The sequence below is a fragment of the Apteryx mantelli genome, chromosome 6, assembly GCF_036417845.1.
Source record: "Apteryx mantelli isolate bAptMan1 chromosome 6, bAptMan1.hap1, whole genome shotgun sequence".
Taxonomy (NCBI): domain Eukaryota; kingdom Metazoa; phylum Chordata; class Aves; order Apterygiformes; family Apterygidae; genus Apteryx; species Apteryx mantelli.
Window position 1 is genome coordinate 28351917 of NC_089983.1, and position 13047 is coordinate 28364963.

General features: G+C 39.5%; 1 protein-coding gene across 1 annotated transcript in view; it reads left to right on the forward strand.

Moving 5' to 3' along the window:
• Positions 1 to 2491: 2491 nt before the first annotated feature.
• The window catches only part of LRP2 (LDL receptor related protein 2), a 129873-nt gene continuing 119317 nt past the window's right edge, over positions 2492 to 13047 (forward strand). Inside the window, exon 1 of the mRNA XM_067299102.1 lies at positions 2492 to 2511. Within this exon, the coding sequence (XP_067155203.1) occupies positions 2493 to 2511 (19 nt within the window). The 5' untranslated portion in view covers position 2492. The remainder of the gene's footprint in view (positions 2512 to 13047) is intronic.

A 13047-nucleotide genomic window follows, 5' to 3' on the forward strand; every position in this document is an offset into this window, starting at 1 on the left:
TAAACTGAGGAGAACAGCACTGTCCTGTCCTGGATCCTTACTGACTGTCATTCTTTGGCGGTGAGACATCTGGGCTGATTATTTCATTTGTCTCTGAGTGCAAAGAATGATGAGCGGGGAGGATGGACCCTTCTACCATCTCAGCGTAGGGCTTCCCAGCATCACTGACAGTGTCTCCCCTCATTCCTGTTAGAGAATCCCTCTGCCCACCACCCTCTGGGAAGTACACGTGTGTAGAAATGTTAATGCTGAATGAGGTAGGAGTGCCCTTTCATGATGCCAGCTGTGTGGGAGTGAAGCAGAACAGCCTCCCAAAGCTTGTATTCAGGTGACCCCCAACACACAACGACGGGAGAGTGCATGCTGCTCCCAGTCTGGGATTGCAGCTCCCAAGCTCTGTCTGCCTGTTGCTGGGACATTAACTGGTTTGAACCATTCCCCTTCTAATTAAGTATGGTTAATCTGTGTGTTGGCTTTTCAGGCACCCATCTGTACTGGGTGGATCTGCTTGCTCCCCTCTGAGGATCCCTTCCTTTCCTCCCCATTGGCGTTGTTGGGGGATTAAAGTAACAGCGGCCCCATACACAAACGCAGCTGGTTCCGTTTGGTCAGCCTGAGCCTTGCTGTGAAACCATGACAAGAATTCCAGTAAGTTGGCAACACTGAAACACAAAGAAAACAACAATAGGAAAAGTCCTTCTGTGCAGAAAGGAATGTTTCAAGCACTGTTCTCCTACAGTGAAAGGAGAGAGGGTGGGAGGGAGGAGAGAGATTTGAAGAGGGCAGGTTCCCCCCCACCTCCCCCTGCAGCTCTGGATCTTGTGATGGAGAGATCTTATCCTCTCTTTGTGATTCAGAGGTGCCAGGAAGCTAATTGAATATTCTGATCTGCCCCCAGTGTTTCTTGTGGCTTGACCCCGGTGCTGTGTCGTACCACTACACCAAACAGCCCCGAACCTGCATAAATCACAACCTTGCAAAAGCCTACACTCTACATTCCCCCCCTCCTCGTCCCCCTTCCTTTCCTAGCTTGATAGATAGAAAACCTTTACAGAAAGGTTTAGGGGATATTAGCATCCTACAAGACTTAGGGAAAAATCTCTATCTGGTAATAAACAACAATACATTTCTCCAGAACTTTTGCAAGAATAATGCAAGCATCTCCACCCACTACTAAAAACTGCAGTCCATTGCAAAAAGAAGAAAAGTTAATGCTTGGAAATATCTGTTAAGTTCTGTCACCAGTGTCAGCAAATAACCACTGCAATGTAATGAATATGGTATGAAACTAATAGAAATAATATGTGGCATTTATAAAGGTGGTGGCATTAAAATTAATCTGACAAAGCTTCTTGCAAGATAAATAGACCCATCTTTCTCCCATAATGTATATACACGGTATATATGTTGTTTGCATATACATGTATGTGTGCATGCATGCATAGAAAGGAACAGCTTGGCATAACAAAACTTTCTACATAGCAAATTATTTCTGAGCAATATCAAACAAAATAAAAATCTAGTTTCACACAGTTTATGCATGATACTTCTGATCTGCAAGCAAAGCCCCCCAAAATGCTTGCCCTTTTCCCAAGACTGCATTCCAGCCTGAAATATCAGGATATCTTTATCTTTCCCCTGTGATGTTAAGCACTGTTCTACCCATGTTAATAGGTATACGATTCCTGAAATGGCAACAATACCTAAAACACAGGCAGACATTTCACATGTGCTGTATGAACCGTTGGAGGGTTAGAACTAGAGTAAGGTGTCTTCAACTGGTATCTTAAGCATTCGTAGCCAAAGCACTTTTATGAAACTGATTGTGTTTCCTGAGAAAGTGCAGAAGTAAGTTTCATCCCAGCAGTTTTCCTCTAGCAGTATTTCTAGGAGGAATACCAAAAAAAAAAAAGTTCAAAGCTTTATCCTATAGCTATAGAAAATTTTTTTATGTGAAGTATTTGTAAGGCTTAGTTGTCAAATGCACTTTTTCTTGCCTGGAGCATGCCTTTGAGATGTGTTTCGTTTGCAATTTGAAATTCCCCTGATCTACTCAAAATACAGAGCGTAGTACCAACGGACTCATGTAAAATCGCTGAAGTGCAGGGACTTGGAAGCATCTTGCCTATCCTGCAAAGTGTAGAAGGAGGGGCAGAGGCAGCCTGTGGCTGCAGGGCCTGGAGCAGTGCCTGATTCCCTTATGCTAGTTCCGGGGCCACTGGGTATAAAGAGCTTTATGCAATGTCTGGAGGGTGGGAGTTCGTAGAAAACGCGATGTCTCAACAGGCGAACACGCCTTTTTTCTGCAGCTAGCGGGATAAGAAGAAGACACCAGGCTCCTTGTGTTGCTGCTGTGCAGATCAGCACCCCGGAGTTGAGGAGCAGGTTTCTGAAGGAGCTGGAACGTCCCAGCCCAGATGGGACCTCACCATCGGAAGGATGGAAGAGCAGCAACTGCTTGCAAAGTGCTTATATTATTCACTGCATGTATAATGCAGGCTAGTTGCCAAGGTAAGCACTATGCTTCAACCTTTCCTGAATGGGACCTGCTCACACCGTGAGGAGCACATCCTTGTCCTGGGGACCTCTATGAGAAAAAGACTAAAGTACCTGAAAGTAGAGGGTTAATAGGGGAGCTGATTCAAGGGGCTCTTTTTAGTACTTAGGAGAAAGAGTTGGCTCTTTCCAGGAGCCATTTGATGAAGTTGATTTCTGTTGAGGAAAAGGAAGCACTGTCTTTAAAAAGACTGCAACCCCCCCCCCCCCCGGGTCTTTAAGTTCACTTCATCTTGCTCTTAAATTATCCCAGGATGTTTTTCTACAAACTTTTTTCTGGTTGTACAAGACAGCAGGACATAAATGTTGCTAAATTTGGAGGGGCAGCTTAGATTTTGCAACTCTATGGTCTAAACTCACAGATAGTTTTATAGAGATATAAGTGGGCAGCTTTCCCTGTGGTAAGAACTGCTTTACTATCTCCGAATAAGGTACCCTGCAAAATAATCACTGCAGAGTTTTTGTGTTCTTCCATTTTTTTCTGAGGATCCTTGTGGCCTTCTTGCTACTGAAGTGTGCATGCGGTTTTGTAGACCGAAATTCACCTGTATTCCAAGAGCAAGTTTGGTAACTGCTAAAATTATACCTAGGGCTGTTTTTAATTAGGTGTGCACAGGCTACGGCACTTGCATACAGACATGTTGTGCCTGTGTAGGGGTGTATGCTGCGGACAGGTTTGCGTACATGTTGGATGTGCAGTCATTTACGGAAGGCTGCAAGAAAGAAACAGATGCTTAGTCGGGAGCACAATAAGCTTCCCTCGGTCAGTCTCAGACACAGATTTGAAGTTGAGAGAGGGAGAACTTTTTCTTTGGGCTTTGCTGTTGCTAGGCGACCGTGGGGAGCATGTGACTGGCAGAGCAGGCTGAGCGCTGTGGCTGCGCTGCCGCCTCTGGTACTAATCTGGCTGCTGGGGATGGAGTAGCTGTGTCTCCAGTCCCTCTCCCTGGCCTGTAACTGCAGCCCGTCTCTTCCTGTCTCCTCCTCTTTGCACAAATTAATTGCCCTGCAGTGAGCATGAAACCTTTCTTTTTGGAGTAAGAGTGGCTGAAGTACATTTCCCAGGCCCTGCATATTGACCTGGCAATCCTGCTGATAGTGTGTGTGTGTTTGTGTGTGTGTGTCTATTACATGTGCGTTCAAATTGTTAATCTGCTTTCTTTGCTCAACTCTTAGTTTAAGCTCCTTAGACAGAATCAAGTAAGTAAGTATACAGCAACTGCTGCTAGCAGCTCCCACTTATGAGCAGGGAAATAGGAGATAGCTAATGTGCAGCAGAGCCCTGCAAAAGCTCTAGCCAAGGAGGTCACGCCGGGCAGAGAGTTAATCCTATGCACTATTACTTTACATTGGATTGAATGGAAGCTGCAGTACTGTTTTAAAAGTGCTGACTATTTTGGACCCATCCAAAACACATGACAGGATAAGGTGAGGGAAGCTTAAACTAGAATCTGTAGGCAGTGGCAGTGCAAAGCTTCTCCTCTGCTGGCCTTCTCCCCACCTCTTCCCCCCCTCTCCCACCCCTTCCATAGTAGAATAACTGTGCTAATGAAACAGTATAGTTTTAGTAATGGGGTAACTGATACTAGTAAAATCTCTGAATAGGAATCTTGGCCACACTGTGATTGTTATATTGAAATATTTGGTGTTGTTAAGTTCCAGCTCCTTGAATCTTGAGATCATGTCAGACTCTTGTCCCCCCCCCCCCCCAAAAAAAAAAAAAAGCAGTAAGAGAATCTTGAAAACAAATCCAAGGGTCAAAAGAAAAATGATGCAAATTGTATTATCTTTTCTAATCCTCATTATTTTTAAAGCTGTTTCCATAATGTTTTTGAAAACCTGAGGTTGACAGGACCTCAGTATTCCCAGTATGAGCTGGATGTTTCTAGAAGTACTCTGTTTCATCTGAGTGCTTGCTCAAATGCTAGTATGATTCTTATGTTATTTATCTAATCCCAAATTTACTGAAATTAAACATACCAATTATAAACTAAGTAAAAATACTGCCTCTTGTAATTAGCAGTAATGTAGGGCCTGGTTCTGCAACTTTTACTCTATAGGCCTTGTTGCTTGTATGGTAACTGTTGTCAGAAAAGATTGCAAGTGGGATCCAGAAAGCTACCTAATTAAGCATAGTGTCAAGAAAGCATTACAAGACTAACATTAATGATTGTTTTGAGGAATCTCAAAGCACTTCACCCTCAAACGTAGTCATAAACCATAAGCACTGGATGGATGTTGTACCCTCAACAGTTTTGCAGAGGGCAAACGAGATCACTAGGGCAACTTTGCAGTTGAACAATGAGTTCTTTAATGTTCTGCAAAGCTTACCAGATCTGCATACCCTTGCAGTATTCCACGTAGCATCTGTTATCGGGCCCACTTTATCTAACATGGAAGGCCTGCTTTACTGTTTGTGATGAGGATTTAGTACCTGAGAGTGTTTGAAGTTTTTCTGTTCTTAATGGATCAGTGCCAGAGGAACTGTTAGTTTATAAAATCATTCTTTATATTATAAAATTATTAATAGAAACTTGTTGTTTTTTCTGAAAAAGAATCCTTCTCTTTAGACATGACGTATTATCTACATTCTTTGCAAATCTACTGTATTTAATGTTTCTGTAACCTATATATTTCAGATCACTTAAATTTCCTCCACTGTTGCTTTTTGGTGTCTCTTAGGTCCCTGGTGACCTACTTTCAATAGAGATGATGTAAATCTTCCAGAATTAGTATTAAAATAATACTAATTATTTCATAAATCATTAAATAATTTGACTTTGGTATTGATTTTTGTTGCCAATTATGTTAAACTAGTACAAGCTACAAAATATTACCAGTCTCACTTTTTTCAGGCTTTCACATACTAAAACTGACTTTTGGCTTTGCTACAGTTAATTGCAAAGTAAGAAATTACTTTTGTAAGACCAGGGCTTCCTTGTACTGTGTAGTTTACAACAAGATTTAAATTGCTGTTTGAATTTTTTTTTTCTTTTTCTGGTAGATGCTTCTGAGGATCTTTTCATTTCTTTAGCACTCGTCATGTATGGTGTCAAAGAAGACAGATTGTTTGGTGTAAATTATGTGTGATCAATGGTTGTTGTATATTTTCCATGTTGATAAATCATAATTTTGGTCTAAACTTCCAAATTCTGGGAAATGCAGCTGGAAGTGCAAGCATTTCTGTTAATGCTCCTTCTCATTACATACATGGTTATTTTTTGAATTTTTGTATGCTACATTGAGTTAAGAGGCCAGAAGATGACAGCTAGGTTGATTTCTGATATGTATTTTATCGTTCCTTTTTCAGTAACTCATGCTCTACTGACTTTAAGCTTTCTGTGGTGGTCTCAACACCAGAAGATTTTTTTAAATAAATTTTTCTTAAGGAAGCTTATTCATCCATTCTGTGTGCATCTTGGTGAAACATGATTTGAATAGAAAATTTGCTGTAACACAGAAGTTGTTATATCAGATTTGATTTACTTTCTAAATCTCTGCAATGATAAGTCATCAGTTTAAATCCAACTGAGGGCAATAGGACTAAAATTTGTTACCTTTAAAAAGTGTCTGTTAGTCTCTGAGAATGAATGGTATTCTAAGACTGAATCTATATGGTGTGGGGAGGTCATATCTCAGAGATCACAACGAATGTTTGCATGTCCTGAAGCCAGTGAGTGAATAGGTATGATCAGTCCAAGCAGAGAAGAGCTACAGCAACTATTACTCTTTCCAAATTGGCAGGGAGAAACAGGCGCTTCCACTAAGTATTGCAATAGTGCAATCTTCAAACTAAGAATACAGTGCTTTTTACAGACTCTGCCTTCACTCCAGTCTGTTTCATCTGTCCGTAGCACGATGTATAGGGACATTGTTGCAGGCCACAAGCCAGAGTCCGTATTCGTACTCCCTTGTACAGAGCTGTACATGTTGAAATGACTGTGATGCCTGTCCAAAAGATTGTGCCCCTGCCAAGACCCACTTTTTGAAGACCTTGAGTTAGACTTTTCTTAGGGACAGAGGATTTGGGACTGATGAGAGGGGAGAAAGGAAAGTAAGAGAATGAACATGCCAGTGTGGTCCTTACTGACAGTGTAACACGTACTGCACGCAACCTATGGTGCAGCAGTGTTTGTCATGATCCTGCGCTAGTGTAATTTTCCTGGTTTCCATTGGTAATGTACTCAAACAACATCAAGAGCAAAATTCCCACTCAGTGTCTGTCTACCTGGTTCTAAACTTGCTTCTTTCCTGAGGGCTTGAGAATTAAAAATACATACCAGTGAAACACATTATAATCTTCTTACATTTTAATGAACAAAAATGATATTTCTATGAAATGACAGCCAGTACTTCAGAGTAGGGTTCTTTTTAATGAGTAGCCCTCTTTTAGTACATCTCTTGAATTTTCTTAATAATTTACTCTTTTTCTTTATACTGTTAAGCAAAGCATATCAGGAATTTGCTAAGTAATCAGCTAAAGTGAAGAGTGGGACAACCCCCAAAATTTTAGTTAAAAATTGAAATTAGTAATTGGATGATACGTGGTTAGATTTAGGTTCTTTGCTAACTGCTAGAATTACAGTAAATAATTAAGCTACAGGAGTTGAGACAGAGACAGCACATCTAAGGAGATTTCAGCTAAGATAGATGTGTGATGTATGCAATGCTTCTGTTTCCCTGTAAGACAACCCAAAACCTTCTTTCATATATTGAGCTGATTGGAAATCTGAGCAATGAAATCCCACTGTAATCCAGATTTACTATCCCTGTGTTTTGCAGGAAATGAGCAAAGATTCATTTGGGGGAAAGGTAGAATGCAATTTCATTAAATCCTTTTAATTCTTTTCCTTTTGGGCTTCCTGGATTGACATGAAATCAATCACAGTATTCTGAGCCTCTCCCACTCTGCATGCCTTCTTTCACTGTTAGATTATTGCCAGATCAAAGCCCACTGGTGTTTGTTTTTATTTTCTCATTATTTAGGACCAAACCTGGTGGTTTTCTGTCAAGGTTTTTCTTTTAACCGAATACATTTTTTTTTGTTTAATTGAGCAATATGCAGGCATGTTTTAGAGAGAGTTCCTTTTATCTTTGTGCGTTTTGGATGAAATGCCATTCAGTTCTCTTATCAAACCTACATTAGATCTGAGAGCTTGTGAAAACTCTTCAAATGAACAAATATCATGTAACTTGGAATCACGTAGTACCACTTTTTAAGCAGGAGTTTATAATTGCTTCTCATCTTTTAGAGTTCTGCTTAAGAAGTGCTGGAACAATGTAACACTTTGGGTGTTTTAAAGGAAATTGTGCTTTCTAGAAGATATTATGGAAAAACATTAAAGGTCTCTTCTAATTAATGACATCTATATAAAGAGAAGTTGATGTTTTTATTGTAGATTGTGTCACTGTGGCTAATTAGCTATAATTGGATAATTTAAGTCAGTTAGCTTCTTTTTAATAGTTTATATTAAAACTGACAAAGACTAGCGCTGTTTTTCAAATTACTTTAAAATATATGCTTCTTCATGTAATTTAATAATTATACTTTATTCTTAAAGATATCTTGAACCATTTCTAGTTGAAGACAGAGCAAGGGTTCTCCTCAGTCTAGCCAGTGCCACTGCATTAATTTCAAAGAAATTGCTCCTGAGTTGTACTGACCTAAGGGAAGGAAAGATAGGATTCAGTCAGTGAAGTGAAGAGTAAATATCGCTTTTTATAGCTTATCGTTGTTGGAGATGCAGTTTGAAGTCCACTTTCTTATGATAATGTTTGTTTTATTAACTGCTTTTTGCTCCCTTAACTCAGCACATTTTTTAGAATGGTTTAAGAAAATTAAGTTTAATGAGTAAGCATGGAAATGTTTAATGGAATGGATAGCCTTTAGCAGATTCCATGAGCTTTTACTGTTGGTTTCAAGCCTTTTAATGTTTCCTTTGTTTTGCAATGCTTAGAGTGGATTAGAGATCTAAGGATCGTTGTTACAAGTTTTGTTTTGAATTAATAAAATGTCATATAAGAGTTAACTGAAATTTTTATTTTATGAATTGTTGTATTTTATGGTTTTGGCAAGAATAAATTGCCTTCGTTTAACACTGAAGAAGCCAGAGCCTCAGCAGAAGGGCACTGTTTACAGCAGTGGCATGTCTGACCAATTATTTTCTTGTACAAGCAGATCCTGATACTGTACCAGGCTGAGTAGAGTTGAAGAATGGGGGTCCTTTCCTATATGGAATCCCTTTGATGGGGATTGCAGGCACATGCTTGTGTGGATCAAGGAGGATTGGGGCTTTAGGTGTTTTTTGTAACATCTCTACAAAAAAATTGGTGCCATACGCAAGATATCCCAGGAATTGATATGTTCATGTTTAGTGCTTAGGCAATGATTTTCATCTTCTGAAGCCATTATGCACTTTAGCAAGTCAAATAAACATACCATAGAAGGTGTAGTTTAGTTTGACAAAGCATAGGGCCTGCAGAATTGGACCTCATACATAGATAAATAAGCCTCCCCAGGTTTGCCCAAAAGGAGGAAGTTTACTATGTAAACTGTTTACTGTTCACATCAGTCAACAGCAGTGGGAACTCCCATTTAGGTGTGACCAAGCTCTTGTCCTATAAATTGTATTCTGAAGCTACAATTTCATGAGATAGGATGAGCCAGTTTAACAGCTCAGCTATTTAAAAAGCAGGAGGCCCCACCTTCCTTCCCTCCTGCCTGCAATGCCCCAATCCCTTGTTGCTGTCAGCCCTGTGTTCTTCCTACTGCCCACTTCGTGTCAGCACCACTGCTCACCAGGCCTCTCTGTGAGCTATTTTCACTCACAAACCTGGTGGAAAACTAAACCAGGCCTAGAGATTTGGGTAGGTTCCTGGTGGCTTAGCGCATTAGAGCAGTACACAGAAGGGTCCAGTAATTGCCAGAGTTTGTACAAGAAAGAAGACCTCAGCACCGAGTGGGGGAAAGAGAGGAGTTGGAAAGAGGGAGAGAAAAAGTGACCCTTTTCTCCATGGTCGTAAGTCTATGGATTGGCTCATGCAATCACTGCTTAAAGCTACCTTTAAGCACATACAGGAGATGCTTGGCTAGCCATGTTGATTACAAGAGTTGTCCCATCAGGGCTATCATGAACCGCTGTTAGCACTGTTGGAAACCCTTTGGTAAAGTTGTCTCGTGTAAATAGATGGCTTGACTTGAATGGGACTGCTCATGTGGTCAGTTCGAGCAAGCTGGTAGGGTTGTGCTCATCCTGCAGTACAATAAGTGAGTTGGACCATAACCAAGAACTTGGAACGCTGCTGCAGGTTTTATTGTCTTTTTTGCTTTACTGATAAAAACTGAAAAATTTTTACTGCTGAGAGGCATAATAGGTTTTTAAAGCTATTAGCCACTTGACACAAATGAACTACAAATGTATCTGAAATTAGTGACAGAGCTTCTGGTGTCTTCCATATGAGTATATGAGCTGTCTTTATTAGTTTTGCAGTTTTTGAATTTTCTCTATCAAGCCAGCCACAGAATGCGCTTTAAAGCCTGACTGACTCATGGAAAATGAATTTCAGTTCCTAATATTGTGTAAATGTACTAAAGTACTAAAATTCATTTTATTACAGCTGCGGTACATGAAAGGTATTTACTGGAGTAATTAAACTGGGTCTATTTCAGTTATTAATGTGGGCCATGGCTAATTTCTATTGGCTGAATCACTAGGAAGTCTTAGATATAGATCAGCCCTGCCGTGTCATTTTGCTCAGGTGAGAGGACCATCTGCTTCAGTGGGAGTTTTGCCCAATAAAGAGGGCAACAATGACAATCCGATTTCTTTGGCGTTTGCAAAAGAAGCGATACCCATTTGTGGAATTTGTATTGTAACTGTAGGCAATTAAAAAAATGACTATCAGTGTCATAAAAACTAATAACAGCATTTTTGTATTAGTTTTGCAGTTTTTGACTTTTCTCTATCAAAGCAAAACTTTAAAACTCAACTTTGAGTCCTTTATAAATGTGGGCACCTCTTGAATTTGTTGAAGGAAAAAAGAGACTGAAGGACAAATAATTAAATTCAGTGAAGTAAAAAGCAGCATAATTTGAAATAAGAGTGAGGTAAAAACTCCAGCCTGAATAAGCTACTTCATCCGTTCTAATATTTTACTGCTTATTAGGTAACACAAACCCTTTCTCCCTGTTTTTTCTTTGGTTTCCAAAAGAAAAGAGGCTTTGGCAATTGATTGCTATTTTTTATATATGCAGTAATTTTTGACTTGTTGGCCTATATAACCTTTTCTGATAGCAAAAATTCTCAGAGACTTAAATCTCTACAAATTTCATAAGGTAGTAGAGAGACACACACAAATTACAGTATTGCCCTGTTAAGGGAAAAATAGGCAAAACTTGATCATTGTACGTTCCATATGGGGTACTGACTCTTTGGCTGGTAAAGTACCAGATGTGGGTGCAGGCTCCTTCCTAGTAGGCATTTGGAAAGACATTCATGGAAGCTATTGCTGGGAGGTAGGGGTTACAGTTTAAAAGGTTGCGAATCTGTAGGCAAGCCAGCGCCTGCAGTTCTGTGAGCGGTGGAACGCCTTTCCTCGTATGCACATAGTGTGTGTGACTGGCCCCTGTGTAACGTGGGAGAGAACCTGTGCCTTTGTTTGTTTGTTTGTTCACTTGCTTCTGAAGTAAGTATACAGTACGCAGTGCTTCTGTGCTCTTGTGTGCCCCAAGATGCACTAAGGGTGGCGCTGACCTGGCTACACAAGGCAGAGCGGGAGAGCCGCCTTTCCTGCTGTGCCCCTCTGTGCTTGGAGAAGGGCTCGGTGTAGCTAGCCAACGTCATCTAAAGAATTACTTTCAATATTGTGCCTATTTCTTCCATTTATCTCTTCTGATGATTTCATCATCAATTTATATGTTGCATAGCAATTTTCAATCTAGCAGTAATACACAAAAGAGATATAAAAAATTTACTTGATTGCACTCTCACAAACTGGATTGGAAGACTTACTGAGAGTGATTCCTCGCGCTGCAGTGACTCATCAGCTTTCTGGAGAGCATGACTGAGTTGAATGCAGCTCACTGTCTCAGCCTGGGGTTTAATTTTGAGAGCAAACAGCACATTTGATGGAAAACTTATTAAAAAAAAAAACATTACAGCTCTTAAAATGAGAACAGCTGAGAAGGTGGTTTTATCATCTGCTACTGCATCTAACAGACTTTCTTACCTGTACAGTACAGGTCATCTCTAAGTTGTTTAAGCGCTTTTTTTTTTTTTCGTTTTCCACACTTTATATAGTTGTAAATACTTCCAGCTCTTGAAAATTTTCCTCAGTTGGTCGTATTCCCCCCACCCTTTTCTCTGTTTCCCAGTTGTTGTTCTACAGCAGCCTTGGGGCCATTAGCAAGGTTCATTCTTATGAAAATGCCTGCGATGCTTCCTTCTGTGAGTAATTGGGGGTGTCTTTTACTTCTGTGTTTGCTGGTTCTTCTTCCTCCTCATGTCATTTGGTCAATTAGAACAGATTTTTGCATATTTAATATGCCATTCAAAAAAATGGAGACTCCTGTGATTTAGGAGCGCTCAGAAAAGTATGCTTCCCTAGAGATCCACAGTCCTTGCTTATCCAGCTAACACAATCACAATCGATTTATGTGGATTAAGACATTGAATGTCAAGACAACTGGTTAATGCTATCCAATTTAGTGCAGAACATGTTCTTTACATATAATGTATCTGAAATATATTTTTATATTGTGGAGGCTAATATTTCAGTACTGCAAATATTGAATCCCTTGAATTTGGCCATACAGTTAATAAAGTTATTGAAGTCTGTAAGAAAGGAGTACAAATAACTTTTATTAGTCACCTTGGAAAATACATACACTGGGATTAAAGAAAGTGTCCAAATTAATGGCTGATTTTGGTAGTCTTTGAAAAATGGGAAATTTGACAGTGACTTAAATGGAGCATGGCCTGTTCAATATAAAGAATATTTACTTTACCATTAGAAAGGAGTATCACCTGTCTATTAGAATTAGCCCTTGTTTAAAAGGATTATTTCTTTTTCCTGTCCTGATTTAGGACTAAGAAGACAGTTAAAGCAAGCTTGCTGCTTTTTAAAAAGTATATGAGTTGAAGCAAGATTATAAAGGAACTGTTATTTTTGTTAGTTTACCTACAGTCCTATGTGATGGTAAAGATGCATAATATGGATACATGCTATTTGAGGGCATGTATGATAAAAACGGTCGTGATTTTAATTTAAGACTTTTTCTTTTTACATCTAAGTTTAGCGTGAATATTTTTAATATATTGCATATCTTTACAAATGTTCCAGTTTTTATTTTTTCTAGAATGACTGCTTTAAAGTGATAATGTAGAGACCACAGTCATTTTGTTCTGAATACCAGAACTGAAGAAAAAGGTATTTTTAAAGTTGAGTTTTATTTTTGGTAAGAGACTCATATCTGACCTATTGGAAAATTAG